Genomic DNA, 17521 nt, shown 5'->3' with positions numbered 1-17521 from the left:
GCTGCATGGGCCAGCTCTAGGCAGTGTGGTAGAGGACTAGACAGAGCTATGCCTTCCAGAGGGTCAAGGTTATTGTGGGCCATCTTGGAGGCTCTTACCACACAAGGCTTATAAATTTATCAGAAGACAGTAATTGCTAGTGTTTGCCAAAGAGTCTTTAAATCTCTGCTGTATCTACAATTGTCCCTCTTACTATCCTGAAATTGCTGCTGTGCAATTTTTGTTTCTGGATCAATCTGTCAGAGACTTGTTTATTTTAAAGAAGCAGCTTTTAGATTTTTCTTTTTTTAAAGTCTCTAGTGTATGGTTATTTTATATGTATTATCTATCTTATTACTTTATTTTTTCCCCTTCTACTTCCTTTAGGTTTGCTCTGGACTATCTCTAATTTTTTAAGTCTAATCACTAGAGTATTCTTTATCTTTCTTTGTTTCTGAAGTATGTATTTAGGTTATAAGTTTCCTGTGAATATTGTTTTTAGCTACATCCTATAAACTTTGATGGATAATGGTTTCATTTTCTTTCAGCACTGAATATTTCTAGTATCCATTATAATTTCTTTTTAAACCCATGGGTTATTTAGAAGTATTTTTGTTATTTAATTTCTAAACATGTGGAAGTACCTCCACATGTTTAGAAATGCTTTTTACCTTTGTACCATCATCAGAAAAAGTGATTTGCATGAATCATTGGTACTTGTTTATGTTAGTTTTTCAGCTTACTGTATGGTCAAATTAGATATATATATATATCATGTAAGTTTGAAAAATGTGTTTTCTCTAATTGTTGAATGCAAGAATCATCAGATCAAGCTTATTAACTGTTAAATCTTCTACATTCTGATTGTTTTATGTTTGTTACCAGTTACTTAGTTATTAATTTTTAATCTCCTTTTTATAATTATGAAGTTGTGCATTTTTTTCTTAAAATTCTACCCAGTTTTGGGACTTCCCTGGTGGTACAGTAGATAAGAATTCACCTGCCAATGCAGGGAACACTGGTTCAATCTCTGATCTGGGACGATTCCACATGCCTCGGAGCAACTAAGCACAAGCGACGCAACTACTGAGCCCAAGCTATAGAGTTCACGAGCTGCAACTACCGAAGCCTGTGAGCCTAGAGCCTGGGCTCTGCAACAGGAGAAATCTGTCCACCACAACGAATAGCCCCAGCTGGCTGAAGCTAGATGAAAGCCCTTGTGCAGTAATGAAGACCCAGCATAGCCTAAATAAATAAATAATAAATTCTACCAAGTTTTGCTATATATATTTTGAAGGGTATATTGTTAGATACAAACTATGTCATATATTTCCGGTGAATTGTTTCTTCTATTTTTATATGATGACCATTCATTTGTATCCCCAATAATGCTTTTTGTTTTACGGTCATTTTGTTTGATATTAATATAATGGTATCAACTTTCTTTTGATTAGTATTTACCTACTACATCTTTTTCTGTCACTCTCTGTTCACGTTTATGTGTCATTGTTCTGAATATGTTTCCTACATACAATGTAGAGCTGCATTTTGCTTTGTCTTGTGTTTTTCTCCAATCTGACATTCTCAGTCTTTTAACTGGAAAGTTTTGTTGTTTTCTGTTGTTGTTTTAATTTTTGTTTTTTGTTTGTTTTGGCTGAGTGGGTCTTTGTTACTGTGTGCAGATTTTCTCTAGTTGTAGCAAGCGGGGGCTGCTCTCAGTAGTGACTTCTCTTGTGGCAAAGCATGGGCTCAGTAGTTGTGGCGTGTGGACTTAGTTGCCCTGAGGCAGGTGGAATCTTCTTGGACCAGGGATCGAACCCATGTCCTCTGCACTGGCAAGCAGATTCTTTTTTTTTTAATACCGATTTTTATTTATTTGGCTGCCCCAGGTCTTAGTTGCAGCACATGGGATTTTTAGTTGCTACATGTGAGATCTAGTTCCCTGACCAGTGATCGAACCCAGGCCCCCTGCATTGAGAGCTCAGAGTCTTAACCACTGGACCACAAGGGAAGCCCCAGCAAGTTGATTCTTAACCAGCAGACTGCCAGGGAAGTCCTTATGGAAAATTTAGATCATGTGCATTTACTTCAGTCACTGATATACTTGGAAATATTCCCACCACCTTATATTCTATTTTCTATATATTTTCTTTGCTTCAGTGCAGTTCAGTCGCTCAGTCGTGTCCGACTCTTTGTGATCCCATGTATCACAGCACGCCAGGCCTCCCTGTCCATCACCAACTCCTGGAGTTCACTCAGACTCATGTCCATAGAGTCGGTGATGCCATCCAGCCATCTCATCCTCTGTCGTCCCCTTCTCCTCCAACCCCCAATCCCTCCCAGCATCAGAGTCTTTTCCAGTGAGTCAACTCGTCGCATGAGGTGGCCAAAGTATTGGAGTTTCAGCTTTAGCATCAGTCCTGCCAATGAACACCCAGGACTGATCTCCTTTAGAATGAACTGGTTGGATCTCCTTGCAGTCCAAGGGACTCTCAAGAGTCTTCTCCAACACCGCAGTTCAAAAGCATCAATTCTTCAGCGATCAGCTTTCTTCACAGTCCAACTCTTTCTTTGCTTAGTTTTGCCCTTTTGCAGGCCTTAGTAAAGTTTTCTATATCTGCTTTTCTTTCCTTCCATGTGCATTTTTAAGTTAACAAATATTTTAGGTTAATAAATGAATCAATATGTCTCTACCTCACAAACAAATAAGGACTTTGGAATACTTTAACTCTGATCATCCTCTCCCATGTATCTTAGTTTCACACTGTTTTCATGCACCTCATATTAGTTCAAGCATGACAAGATCCACATGCTTGAATGACGAAAAAGCTAAAGAGACCCCAGAGCAGTGGTTCAGACAACAGAAGTGTAGAAGTGTATTTCTTACTCACATGACAGGGCAGAAGCAGGCAGGTGGCCCAAGGTTGCTGAGAGAGCTCAGTTCTAGGAGATCACCCAAGACAAGTTTCCTCTATTTTGTTCTCTATCCTCCCAGACCCAGGGCTAAATCCCGGCACCAGAACTTTCTTATCCCTTAATGCCGGTGATAATTTACATCTGCCATGTCCAAATTCTATGCTATGGGAAGGAGAAAGATGAAGTTGAACCCAAACAACTACCTTAAGGAAGTGGCCTGGAAGTACACACAATTGCTCTTTGCTGTAAGGAAGTTGGAAAATGCCTCTGCTTTGGGTAAACAAGAGCCCAACTAAAACATGGAGGTTTCTGCTACTAGAAGGAACATAGGCAGAGAATGAGTGCAGGGGGAAATTTTCAGTTTTTCGTTGACGTCATCAGAATCCTGCAACCTCTTCTGATTTTCTCTGTTTGCTTCAGCCTTAGGCAGGCAGCCTCCCCCAGTGATGGCAAAGACGGTCAGTAGCCTCACGGTCTCCCAAGTAGCAATTCAGTGAAAAAGAGAGTGGCTCTTTATAGGTGGTTTCAGCTAATGTCTAGGATTTCCTCCAGTTAGTCTAATATGGATCATGTGTCAGACACTAAGTAGTCACTTTGGCCAGAATGATGCAGGGACTAGTAAACGGGTGTGGGTCACAGAGTCACCTCTGAAAGGTGGGCTGAGTAAGGTTCAGTTCAGTTCAGTTCAGTCGCTCAGTCGTGTCCGACTCTCCGCGACCCCATGAATCACAGCACGCCAGGCCCCCCTGTCCATCACCAACTCCCGGAGTTCACTCAAACTCATGTCCACAGAGTCGGTGATGCCATCCAGCCATCTCATTCTCTGTTGTCCCCTTCTCCTCCCGCCCCCAACCTTTCCCAGCATCAGAGTCTTTTCCAGTGAGTCAACTCGTCGCATGAGGTGGCCAAAGTATTGCAGTTTCAGCTTTAGCATCAGTCCTTCCAATGAACACCCAGGATAGATCTCCCTTAGAATGGACTGGTTGGATCTCCTTGCAGTCCAAGGGACTCTCAAGAGTCTTCTCCAGCACCACAGTTCAAAAGCTGCTGCTGCTGCTGCTAAGTCACTTCAGTCGTGTCCAACTCTGTGTGACCCCATAGACAGAAGCCCACCAGGCTCCCCTGTCCCTGGGATTCTCCAGGCAAGAACACTGGAGTGGGTTGCCATTTCCTTCTCCAGTGTGTAAAAGTGGAAAGTGAAAAGTGAAAGTGAAGTCGCTCAGTCGTGTCCGACCCTTAGCAACCCCACGGGCTGCAGCCTACCAGGCTCCTCCATCCATGGGATTTTCTAGGCAAGAGTACTGGAGTGGCTTGCCATTGCCTTCTCCGACAGTTCAAAAGCATCCCCACCCAAATCATATGGACTGAAACTAGAAAAGAGGCATATCCAAAGTCAACCAATGAGGTGTTGTTATCATCAGAATTGATGCTAAGCAATCCATGTAACAGATAACCATTAGACTTGATTATCCCATTGGGCCATTAGATGGTTTAAGGAGATTATACAGTTGAATGTATTTTAAAAATCTAAATGAATGAATGTGGAAGGTGATACTGATGATGAAGTTGCCTGAAGTGAAAAGTGAAAGTCACTTAGTTGTGTCTGACTCTCTGCAACACCATGGACTGTAGCCCACCAGGCTCCTCTGTCCATGGAATTTTCCAGGCAAGAATACTGAAGTGGATTGCCATTCCCTTCTCCAGGGTATCTTCCCAACCCAGGGATTGAACCTGGGTCTCCTGCATTGCAGGCAGATTCTTTATCACCTGAGTCACCAGGGAAGCTCCTTAAAGAAGTTGCCTGGAGCATTCTTATCAATGCTTACACCTTGACTAGGAGAGTTTCTGTTCAGCCATCATTAGTCATTCATTCAGCACCTTGTGAATGAACCTCTGTTATGCTGACAATACTATTTGCTAATTATTTACATATCAGTCCTTTCATAATACACCCCTGTAATCGAGGGCTGACCTAGAGCTAGAATCCATCTGTGTTCCATAGTGCCCAAGGCACAGAGTGGGCATCTAAATTAAGGAAGGGTAAATTCTCAATGACTCTTAATGATTTCCAACTCCGATTGCTAGTCCATCTTTTTATCTTTGGAAATTGTTATTGGAAAGACAGAAGCCTAATCCCAGGGAGTTCCAGAACTGGGGAGAGGAAGGGCAAGACCAGATTATTTTGTTTATAGAAATATATCTCCTAATGACTGGAAAACAGTGCCAGGCATCATTTTATTTGTGGAACTCAAATCAAGTTACCAATAGGCAAAGACCCACATAGGAGGAAGTTCAGCATTTAATTGACTAGTCAGAGCTATCTTCTCATTGTGTTTGATTCTAAGGTTTAAAAAGAGCTATATTTTGAAATCAATTCCCAATCTAAACACAAAAATTACTTTTCTCCCCTTAGATATCAATGCCCCCTAACTTAACTGATGCTGAAAACTCTGGCTGTATTGAAGAGAAACAGAGCTTTAGGCCAGTGAATGTAGCTAGGAGTCAGAAGTGGAAGACAGTGCAAGGAGATACCAAAAGGAGACACTTGGAAGAACAAGAAGTCTTGCTGGAGAAGGTGTCCAAGAGGCTGGCCTGCTTGGGAAGCTCCACCTCTGGGTTTCCCCGGGTGGGTTCTATGAATACTAATAGCTACCATTTACTGAACTATTGCTATATTCCAGATGTTGTGGCAAGGTTTTTTAGTGATTATCATTTTAATTCTCAGAGCAACCCTGTGAGTTGAGAACTGGCACCCTCATTTATGCATGAAACTAAAGGTCAGAAACTTGCAGTAATGTCATGCCCATGGCCATGAGCTAAGGCATGCAAAAGCCAGAATTTGAATCCTCTGGGATCTGATTTGACTCAAAGCTTCTGCTCTGAGTCCTAACTATCTTCCCAAAACCACTATGAGGTAACTCTAATTTCCTCCAGGTAAAGAGACTGCAGCTCAGGGATGACTCAACTTGTCCAAGTGACACAGGTAGTAAGTGTCCAAGCAAAAAGCAGGAACATCTGAGTCCAAAGTTTTTATGCCTCCCAGATAGAAGAAGAGCAAACGCCACGGGTCAGGAACATGGCAGAAAGCCACTGCATGTCAGGCCCTACCCTTTCCCAGGATACTATCTGGCTGTTTCCCACCCACCCCAACCTCCCTACTTAGGCCCGTTTTGAGAATTTTCTTCTCACTTCCTCTCTTCCTGTGTGGCCCCTGGGCTGAACATGGACTCGGTAGTTCTTGGGACATTCTAAGACATCCCTCTCTACAAAGGGTCCCCCAGAAAGAGAACAGCTGAGGTACCATCAGCCTGCAGTTTCTTGTCTCCACATATGAGTAAAGCCTGTGCATAAGACTGACAAGTGCTTAGGTCAGAAGCCAGTGAAAGGGGTTCAAAACCAGGCCATAGACTTTGGCCAATAACAGGAGCTCCTTTAAAAAAAAAAAAAAAAAAAAACACCATATATTCTGGGACAGACATTTCACTAGGGGTTTCCTCCGTCATTTTAAATTGAATCTCCCTCCTTCCCCCATGTTTAACCCTATTTCACAAAAAAGGAGTCTGAGGCTCCCAATCCGGAAGCAACCAGAATAAAGACTGCAAGTCATAAGGAGCCTAGGACTTGAACCCACCTAGGCCCCAGATTCTGTGGTTGCCTAGGAGCTGAAGAGGGAGGAGCTGCCAGATCAGAGGGAGGGGAAACAGGGAAGGCGAGCTCCCAGCAGCGCTCGCTGACGACAGCAGGTGATTTTTTTTCCTGCAGCGCCCTTTCTCTCAGCGTCTTTCCTGGATTTTCCCCCCTCTGCTGAACGGCAGAAAAGGGTGGGGCCGCTTCCCTGCAGCAGAGACGGCAGCGGCGACGGCGGCGGCGGCTGCAGCATCCTTGGGAGCGGCGGCGGCGGCAGCAATGCTCCGTCTCCTCGAGTGGTGATCGCCTCCGAGCCCTGCTAGGTGGCTAGCTGAGACTGGACGCCGGCGGGAAGAAGAGAGAACTTGGTTCGCGACCCTGCGACCGCACTGCCCGGCCCTTCCTCTGCGCCATGGCTTAAGCCTGCAGCAGCCACCTCGCCTCGCGTCGCCTCGCTTGGCCGGGGTCTGAGCGCCGCCGCAGCCGCAGGGAGGGGCGCGTCCCAGACGCCCTCGCCCGGCGACCCAGGTCGCCGTGTCTCCTGCTGCGGTGCCCGCAGCAGAACGCGCTCCCGAGACCTGTGCGGCGGCTCCAGGAGGCGTTTATAGCAAGGTATCGAAGGACTTTACCGACTTTTATCTCAGTGATAGCTCTGTCAGCCCGACCTTCCCGGCTGCTCTCTGAGATAGGAGAGCGCGGTAGCTTAGGCCACCAAGGAAAACAAGGTGGGAACCAGACTGGCCGGTCGAGGGGACTGAGGAAGATTAGGAACTTGCTTTAGAATCCAGCAAGAAGGAGGGCGAGCTCTACAGCGAGCACCATGGCGTGGCCGTGCATCACGCGCGCCTGCTGCATCGCCCGCTTCTGGAACCAGCTGGACAAGGCGGACATCGCCGTGCCGCTGGTTTTCACCAAGTACTCGGAGGCCACCGAGCACCCGGGTGCCCCGCCGTCGCACCAGCAGCCGGCGCCCGCGCCCCCCTCGGCGCGCACGGTCGCCATAGAAACACAGCCGGCCCAGGGCGACGGGGATGCGGTTGCCCGGGCAACAGGGCCGGCGCCTGGGCCTAGCGGAGAACGAGAGGCTGGGGCCTCCTCTGGCCGGAGCGGACCGGGCCCAGCCTCTGGCTCCGGCTCCACCTCCAGCGCGGGTCCCGCGGACTCGGTGATGCGGCAGGACTACCGCGCCTGGAAGGTGCAGCGGCCCGAGCCGAGCTGCCGGCCGCGCAGCGAATACCAGCCTTCGGACGCGCCCTTTGAGCGCGAGACCCAGTACCAGAAGGACTTTCGCGCCTGGCCGCTGCCGCGCCGCGGGGACCACCCGTGGATCCCCAAGCCCGTGCAGATCGCCACTTCTTCCCAGGCGGCAGCGCCTGCGCTCCGTGCCCCCCAGCGCCGACCGCAGAGCCAGGAGCGCTGGCCGGTACAGGCCGCCGAGGCCTCGGAGCAGGAGGCGGCCCCTGGCGGAGCAGGTGTCCTTGCGGCTGGAAAAGCGTCTGGTGCAGATGAACGCGACACTCGCAAGAAACCCGGGCCCGCCTGGATGGTGCGGCGCGCCGAGGTGTCGCAGAGCCAGGAGCGCTGGCTGGTGCAGGCCGCCGAGGCCCCGGAGCAGGAGGCGGCCCCTAGCGGAGTAGGTGTCCTTGCAGCTGGAAAAGCGTCCGGTGCCGATGAGCGCGACACTCGCAAGAAACCCGGGCCCTCCTGGATGGTGCGGCGCGCCGAGGTGCCTCAGAGCCAGGAGCACTGGCTGGGGCAGGCCGCTGAAGCCCCGGAGCAGGAGGCGGCCCCTGGCGGAACAGGTGTCCTTGCAGCTGGAAAAGCGTCCGGTGCCGATGAGCGCGACACTCGCAAGAAACCCGGGCCCGCCTGGATGGTACGGCGCGCCGAGGTGTCGCAGAGCCAGGAGCGCTGGCTTGTGCAGGCCGCCGAGGCCCCGGAGCAGGAGGCGGCCCCTGGCGGAACAGGTGTCCTTGCGGCTGGAAAAGCGTCCGGTGCCGATGAGCGCGACACTCGCAAGAAGCCCGGGCCGGCCTGGATGGTGCGTCGCACCGAGGGGCTGGGGCAGGAGCAGACGCCGCTGCCCTCGGCCCAGGACCAGGTCCAGGCCACTGGCCCTGAGGCGAGCAGAGGGCGTGCGGCGGCCGACGCGCTCAACAGGCAAATCCGCGAGGAGGTGGCGAGTGCAGTGAGCAGCTCCTACAGGTGAGATGCGGCCCACAGTTCAGGCCTCGGGGCTAGTCATCCTTACCCTCTCCCATAGATTCTCCGCATCGCAGGCTTCCCTGGCAGCCTCCCCCTCCCATTCCAGAACACACACCCCTCCTTGCCCCCTCTCCTGGCCGACTGCTCTTTGACCCTTCTGTGAAAGCTGTTATCCATCCCATCTTGTTGAAGTCTTTCACTAACCACTTCAGCCATCTTTTCCCCATCCCCGCCCACCCCAAGTCCCTGCCTGCCCAACAGAGACCGTTGCAGTCTCTTCACTGGCTTTGCATCCATTCTGCCCCACCCAAGCCACCGGCTTCATTAGCCTGGGTGCTACCCTTTGCCGGCTCAGCTGACGCCAAAGAGTCTTGGTGCCTTTCTGCAGGGCAGACCCCCCCCAAGATAGAGTGATCTCTACCCCTTCCCCACCTCCCTAGCCTGGTTCACCCAGCCCTTCCTTCTTCCCTCCATCTCAGCCCTTGGCAGACACCCAAGCACCACACCCTTTTCAAGATTCCCTGCCAGACGCTTAGAGAGCACCCTCCTCCTTCAGTCCCCTAGGTTTTGAAGGCAGATTGCTTTATGCTTCTATTTGTGAAACACTGGGCAAGTTTCTTAACCTTTCTTGGCCTTGGGTTCTTATCTGTAAGATGTGATGGATAACAGATTCTTCTCTTAGATTGTCTGCTCATGTACTGATTTAATATTAAATACTCAACTTATTTTTGAGCACCTATTATATGCTGAGCACTGTGCTAGACATTTTGAAGATTAAATGAGATGATTCAGAAGAATTATGCCTGGCACATGGTAGGTAATTAGTACATCTTGGTTCCTTTCCGACCTTCTCATTATTTTGATTTCCATGTCCAAGATACTTCCAGCCTTCTCCCTTATTCCTTTTTATTCACCAGATGTAGTTCTCATCCTGTTACCATCAGGAACCCCCTCTTCAGCACATTTAAATTCCCTTTAAATGAATGCCTTCAAACCCGAGCATCTTCATTCACTCTCTTTCTTTCTGGAATTCTCCCTCTGCTGCAGCCTCAGCCCTTCCAGTCTGCTTTCTCACCCTTTCTCCCTTTAATATATATTTCTGAATGCTTAGCTTTCAGTCCTGCCCTTATACTTCAAACCAAAACAATTAGCTAACAGATTACTGTTGACTCTGAATACGTGGCATTGGGCTTGGGGTCTCCGGGGAAGTAGATGTTCATGATGAGTGATTGAGCTGCTGCTGCTGCTGCTAAGTCGCTTCAGTCGTGTCCAACCCTGTGCAACCCCATAGACGGCAGCCCACCAGGATCCCCCGTCCCTCGGATTCTCCAGGCAAGAAGTGTGCAAAATGTGACTTATGGGGTCCTTCATAATGCCACAGCCAGCGACCTCCTTCCTGCAGAAGGGTGTGGACAGGAGGACTGCAGAGTTAGTGTCTTTTGCCAGGACCTTATATGTAGTCTCATCACACTGATGTCCCTCTCCAGTGAATATGACAGACACTCCCTCTTATGCTGAGGAAAGAACAGCATTGATAGACAAGGTCTTTTGTTAAGACCCCTCCCCGGTTTTGCCTCTGGAAAGCATTTCACAGTTAAAAGGGGCAGCTTATCAATTGGCCCCTATTCCTTCCTCTTGAATTCTACCTCCCACCTGGCATTTCTCTCCTCATTTACCAGTATCATGATCATACTGGTCACCTAGGAGTACACCACTTCCTTTTAAAGCTCTGGGCAAGGACACAGATCTTTTCCCTTGGCTCTAGCTATAAGAAAGTGGAATGTTCACAAAATCTTTATGCTGTTACCAAGGAGGATCTAAAAGAAAAGAAAGGAAACGAATAAGCAAGGGGAATACAAAAGCAAAGTCAAGATACAGTTTTGTGACTCTGCCATGGCTTTCTTGTTTATAAGGCTCTTCTTTGTTCCCTAAGAACCCTAAGACTGGCCTAACATCAGTTTTCTGGACTGACCTCTTCATCATCATACTCCCAATCTACCACCCTGAGGCAGGTGGAAACTTACCACCTACCAGACAGAATCATCCTCTCCTCACCTCAATACTGGAGTAGGAAACAGAAACCCACTCCAGTACTCTTGCCTGGAAAGTTCCATGGACAGAGGAGCCTGACAGGCTACAATCCATGGGATCACAAAGAGTGGGACACAACTGAGCAACTGAGCATGAGCACCTCAATATAGTCAATACCAATCAAGAGAGATCTAGACTCTCAAATTTCATTTGATGATCCTACTCAGTTTATGTTTCCAGGTCAGTAGGACTTGCTTTGTCCATCAGCAATTGGCCAGACAGTCAGGGTATAAACCACCCTTCATAGGGTGGTGGGGGGAGGCTCAAGAGGAAAGGTGTATATGTATACTTACAGCTGTTTCACGCTGTTGTACAGAAGAAGCCAACTCAACATTGTAAAGCAATTATCCTCCAATTAAAGATAAATTTAAAAAAAACACCCTTCAGACAATTCACTCCAAATATTTTGGGATGTACCTTTGTTCTGTATAGCCTCTTCCTCCTAAACAATACCTTAACTGTGCAGTAAGCTGTCATACTGCTAGTTAGAATTACATACATCCTGGAAGTGATTGGATTGAATAGGGGAACTATGCTCTTGCAGCTGTTAAGAATGGTTTTTCATAGCTATCAGAATTTCATCAACCTGTCCAGAAAAATCTCTGCATACCTCAAAAAAATTTTTTTATACTTTGAGTCTTCTGTAAAATTTAATTATGCATATGACTTTAGGGTCAGTAGTTTCATTTTGCTGTGTAATCAGAAGGGTTTGGACGCATTAAGAGAATAAGTGTTGCTAAGAAACATCAATTTCTCTAATGGACAATTTAAGTGCATGACAAATTTAATGTAAAATTTAATATTATTTTTGTTCCAGAAGAAAAATTAACTAATAATAAGGAAATGCACTTTGGGTAAAAGCAGATATGAAGAAATAAGATAATGAAGTAAATGTACAATAAAGAAAAAAATGTCTGGAAATTATAGGCTTATCTGTAAACTTGATTTTTTTCTTCTTTATTCTCTCACATCCTTTTCCTTGCTAGGATTTTGAGTATCTCTTGAATTTAAGTATGCTGTGTGTCTTAACATCAACTTAGAAGCCAAAATGGGCTCCATTTTACCAATAATTTGATTGACAAATCCATTTCTTCTGTCATTCTACATAAATAATGGTAGTTTATACCATGGTGACTGGTTCATCTTATGGACTTTACAAATGACATCAGTCATATAACATCAATGTGAGTCGTTTGCTTAACTAGAGAAAGGATACACAATCCATCAAGTTAATATATTGGTATGTAATATAAAATGTATATTCATCCAGAGTCATATATCAATACATGCTATTTGGTTTTCCCGTACAATATACAATCAGTTGCTGCTGCTGCTGCTGCTAAGTCGCTTCAGTCGTGTCCGACTCTGTGCGACCCCATAGACGGCAGCCGACCAGGCTCCGCCGTCCCTGGGATTCTCCAGGCAAGAACACCGGAGTGGGTTGCCATTTCCTGCTCCAATGTGTGAAAGTGAAAAGTGAAAGTGAAGTCGCTCAGTCGTGTCCGACTAGTAGCGACCTCATGGACTGCAGCCCACCAGGCTCCTCCGTCCATGCGATTCTCCAGGCAAGAGTACTGGCGTGGCTTGCCATTGCCTTCTCCATACAATCAGTAGTTAGCATCAAATGTCCTTTGATGCTGTGGTTTTGAGAAATCGTCCCTGATCAACAGTTCTAATTCATAGCTTATCCATACTAGCCAGGTATTTTTGTATTCAAGTGGTATATGAAGTATCTTTAGAATTATTTGTAATCATGAAATTGATTTGCACTACATTCCTATTACATAAATGATATTATAAAAATTGAGAAACATGTCTCTATTTTCATTTTAATGTTAAGGATGATCTCACTGGGCAGCTATCTGTGACTTTAGACCTAGCATTCTCAATCAGAAAATAGACAAGTCATAGGAGGAGGTTAAAATTCCTCTCTCAGCCAACCCCGTTGTCCCAGCCATTAGTTAAGAGTGATAGATGGGGCAGCAGGTGCTCCCCATAGAAATGTTAATAAGCAACTTTTCCTGAAAGAATCAGCTGGGGCACCAGGAGGTAGAATTAATAAACCAGAGGCAAAATAGTACTTGAAAAATGAGAGCGGTAACAGGGAAATCAGAAAGAAAAGGAGCCTTTACTATCCCCACAGTTTTCCATAAAGGTTAGAGAAAGGTCCATCTGACATGGCTATGCTATTCAGAACTGCCCTGGGCTTCCCAGGTGGCTCAGTGGTAAAGAATCCGCCTGCAATTCAGGAGATGCAGGTTTGATCCCTGGATCGGGAAGATCCCCTGCAGAAGAACGCAGCAACCCACTCCAGTATTCTTGCCTGAGAAATCCCAGGGACAGAGGAGCCTGGTGGGCTACAGTCCATGGGTTCGTAAGAGAGTTGGACACAGCTAAGCTACTAAGCAGCAACAATACAGAACTGCCCTATGCCTACAGGCAACTGCCTATTTCTCTAGTATCTTCCTGACTAAATCCCAGCAACTCTTCAAGGCCAATCTCAGATACTAGCTTTCAACAATGCCTTCTAGGTCCTGCCACGAAGGACTAATTTTTCTCTCATTTCCTTTTTGTATTTTGTGCACTTCTCATTGTCTGCTTGATTGGAGGATACTTTTGTCTCTATCTGCCTCCCCTACCAGATAGGAACACTTAAAGAGGGGGCTGTATTTTGTTCATCTCTGTATCTCTCACAGCTTAACATTGTGCAGTTACCATATAAGTTTGTTGAATCTAGTGGACTTTTTAGAGTTTGGTGAAGAATTTATCCACTTACATATTGATTCATTTCACTCTGTTTCATTTAGCTGAATTAATTTTGGAAAATGACCACCAAGTCCCTGCTATGTATCAGACAGGAATCTCAGGACACCAAAAGGTGATAACCCTTATGTAAAGAAATTGTGTTTTCCTTAATCAAAATAAAGTGGGATTCCCACTCGGTTAGCACTAGAAGACATGTTCACATGCGGAAGGGCAGCAAACCTTACAGACTTGATTCTAGGTGCACCTTCACCAGGGAGGCCCTCGATCTGAGCTGTACAATGGAATCACTGGTGAACCTTAAAAATGCTGTTGCAAGGGCTTCCCTGGCAGTCCAGTGGTTAAGACTCTGTGCTTTCACTGTAGGGGAGGCAGGGTGAGGGTTCGAACCCTGGTCGGCAACTAAGGTCCCTCATCCCCTGCAGCACAGCCAAAAAAAATGCTGTTACATAACTGCCTTACCAGATATTCTGATTTAATGGGTCTGGGGTATGAAGTGTGCATGTGAGTCTTTTAAAACTGCCCCCGGATAATTCTCACGTGCAATTCAGGTTATACCCCCTTCCCTTAAGGCAGAGTTTCTCACAATTTAGTTCACAAGAGAATCATCTGGAGAGCTTCCTAAAATGCAGATTCCTGACATGCTGATTCAGCAGGTTTAAAATGGAGCCTAAGAATCTATATTTTAACACGCACTCTAGGTAATTTTTTTAAATATTTACTTATTTGGCTGTGTGGGGTCATAGCTGCGGCATGCGGGATCTTCATTGCAGTTCACAGGCACGTAGGATTTTAATTCTCTGCCCAGGGATCAAACCCACATCTCCTGCATTGCAAGGTGGATTCTTAACCATTGGATCACCAGGGAAGTCCTGCACTCTAGGTAATTCTGATGCAAGTGAATTTCAGGCTTTACTTGGGAAAACGCTGCTTGAGAAGATCTGCTATCTTTAAGGTACTGTGTTTTCCCATACACAAATATGGTATTGTTTGCCATTTATTTGTCTTTTTGTCCTTCACTTACATTTTGTAATTTTCTCTGCAAAAGTCACACATGTCCACACACACGGCTTCCCTGGTGGCTCAATAGTAAAGAATCCGCCTGCCAAGCAGTAAACTCAGATTTGATCCCTGGATCAGGAAGACCCCCTAGAGAAGGAAATGGCAACCCACTCCAGTATTCTTGCCTGGGAAATCCCATGGGCAGACGAGCCTGGCAGGCTATGGTCCATGGGGTTGCAAAAAAGTCGAACACTACTTAGCCACTAAACAACATACACACATACAAAATAGTTTTTAAGTTTTATTTTTCTATATTTAAGCCTCTAATAACATAATTAGATTTAACTTTATGAATGGAATGAAGTAGGGATCTAATTTTCCTTTTCCCATATGGAAAGTCATTTATTCCAATACACTATTTAAAAGTTTGTTTCTGCATTAATATCCCCACTGCTATCTCTTTATCACATAAGGTTGCATATGCTTGAGTATTTCTGAGATCTCTGTTCTGTTCCATTCATCTGAGCTAATACCATACTATCATTTTTTTCTGAGCTATTTAAAATTAGCTTTCTTGCTTTCAACATATATCTTATTACACTTTCTAATTTGCTGTTGCTCATATGTATTAATTTTTATATGTTCATATTATATTCAGCAACTTTTTACCACTCTCTAATTTTGATTTTAGATTCTCTTGGGCCATCTGTGGAGATAATGTATACTTTTAGTAAATGCCGGTTTATCATCTTCATTCTGAGATTCATATATTTTTGTGTGTATGTATATTATTACATTGGTGGGGATATCCAGTATAATTTTGATGGTAGGTGATAACGGGCATATTTGTCTGAGACAAATGGGAATGCTCCTAAAGTTTTTTCATTAAGTATGAGGTTTGCACTGTGTCATTAGGAGACAGCATCATATCAGGTTAAGAAACTTGTCTCTATACTAATTTCTAGGGGTTTCTAAAACTATGGATTTGTATTGAATTTTATTAAATGATTTTTGGGGCCCTCATCTGAGGAAGTCATATGGTTTTCATTTTTAGTCTGTTTATAGATTTTTCTGATGTTGAGCCATCTTTTCATTCCTAGGATAAATCTTACTCTGATAAAAATGTATTTTATGATGCTGAATTCTTTAGCTACTTTTTATTTGAAATGTTTGCACATATATTCATAGGTAAAACTAGTCTAAAACTTTTTTCTTTTTTATATCACTCTGGTGCAATATTGGGATCGTGGTTATATCTACACAATTAGATAGGCAGAATTTTTTCCTTTTCAGTTATTGGACCAATGCTTATAACAAGTGTTCCTCCTTAAATATAGCTGATAAGAATCTCCTGTAAAGCTCTCTGTAATCATATCTTTTTTCGTGAATAGACTATTTTTTTTACTACCAATTTGATGTCTTTAATAGTAGATTCATTTATTAATAAATGAATAATAAATAAATAGATTCTATAATAAATAGATCTAATAAATAAATAGATTCATTTATTCAGCTTTTGTATTTCTTCTTGAGCCAATTTTAGTAATTTATATTTTTCAAGGTAATGTGACCACTTTTTTATAATTTTTAAATTTATTGACATGAGTCCTCATAGCATTATCTTGTGGATTTTATATTCAGCTCTACTTATCTGCAGTTAAATCCTCTTTCACACTTAACATTAATTGGTGCCTTCTCTCTTTTTTCATAATTGTTTTATTAAGGTTTGTTTAGTTTTTTTCAGAGTCACATTTTGGTTTTGTTAATCGTCACTCTTTTTAGTAAGCTTTCCTCTTATTTTTACTATTCCTTTACTTTTTATGCTGTGATAAATCATACTAGGAACAGTTTTATATCCCTGGCTAAGGAGTTTGGATTTTCTTTTTTAAAGAAATGAGTCACTGAAAGAATCTAGGCTCAGGAACTACATGGTAGTTGAATATGATTTAAAGTTTATAAATGTCCCACTGGCTGGTGACCTGGGAGGTGAGAGAAAGGGTGGCGAGTAAGAGGCTATTGAAGGAATCCAGAGAGAATGATAAAGCCTGGACTGTGGCTTTGGGATTTGAAATTTAAAGCATAGTACATATAGTTACTGAAAAACAGGTCTCAGTGGTCAGTTGAGATGCAAGGAAGAGGATAAGGTCAAAGTAAATTTTTCTGGCTTGCATAACTGGTAATGGTCCTAGTCATTGGAACAGACTTTTATTTAGACTTCTATGATGAATGTAGAGAAGAAAAAGTTAGGAGTGGAAGTTGAGCTTATTTTTAGTATCTAGAATTTGAATTGTCTATGAGATATCTGACAAGAAGTTTCAAGGGGCAGCTGAATAAATGGATCTGAAGTGTAGTGAGAGTTCAGGGCTGTGATTTGAAACATCCTGTGGAAATGATTAAAGACATGGGAGGAGGTGAAATCAACCCTAGAGACGAAGTAGAGAGAATTAGCCATCAGAGAACGGAGCCCTGAGGGATACATGCATTGAGGATCTGACAGCAGAAGGAATAACCATGAAAAAGACAAACCATTGATCAGAAGGGAGGGAAGAAAAGTAGGAGAGAAATTAATCATGGAAACCACATTGGGTACCTATCTCAGAAAAACCTTATGCCACCCTGGAAATTTTTACTGAGGATTTACTGTGTGCAAAGCATTTTTCTGGATCATTGGTTGACCTTGCACAGTTAGATATAAAGTTACCGAGACTAACCCACAAAGAGGAGAGGAGAGGAGATAAGATACACACATTAATAGCTGGTTGCTCTCCTAGAAAAAAAAAAAAAGGTATCTAGTGCATCTTTGAGCTTTCAGAAAAGCAGTCAAGGCAGTGACAGTTCTAAATCTATAATCACAAAGAACCACTCAGTGTCCCAGATATAAAACTCAAATAATCCCGTGTCCACTAAGACTAAAGAGAGCCATCTCTGTGATCAATGC

General features: G+C 44.6%; 1 protein-coding gene across 1 annotated transcript in view; it reads left to right on the top strand.

Annotated features, from left to right (window-relative positions):
• Positions 1-6487: 6487 nt before the first annotated feature.
• MAP6 (microtubule associated protein 6) overlaps positions 6488-17521 on the top strand; it is an 80689-nt gene continuing 69655 nt past the window's right edge. The window contains exon 1 of the mRNA XM_055423701.2: positions 6488-8727. Within this exon, the coding sequence (XP_055279676.2) occupies positions 7343-8727 (1385 nt within the window). The 5' untranslated portion in view covers positions 6488-7342. The remainder of the gene's footprint in view (positions 8728-17521) is intronic.

The sequence above is a fragment of the Moschus berezovskii genome, chromosome 14 (genome assembly GCF_049115385.1).
Source record: "Moschus berezovskii isolate FMDL1 chromosome 14, NW_MosBer_1.0, whole genome shotgun sequence".
Classification (NCBI taxonomy): domain Eukaryota; kingdom Metazoa; phylum Chordata; class Mammalia; order Artiodactyla; family Moschidae; genus Moschus; species Moschus berezovskii.
Note: the sequence above shows the minus strand (reverse complement) of the source record. Positions and strands in the feature narration are given on the sequence as shown.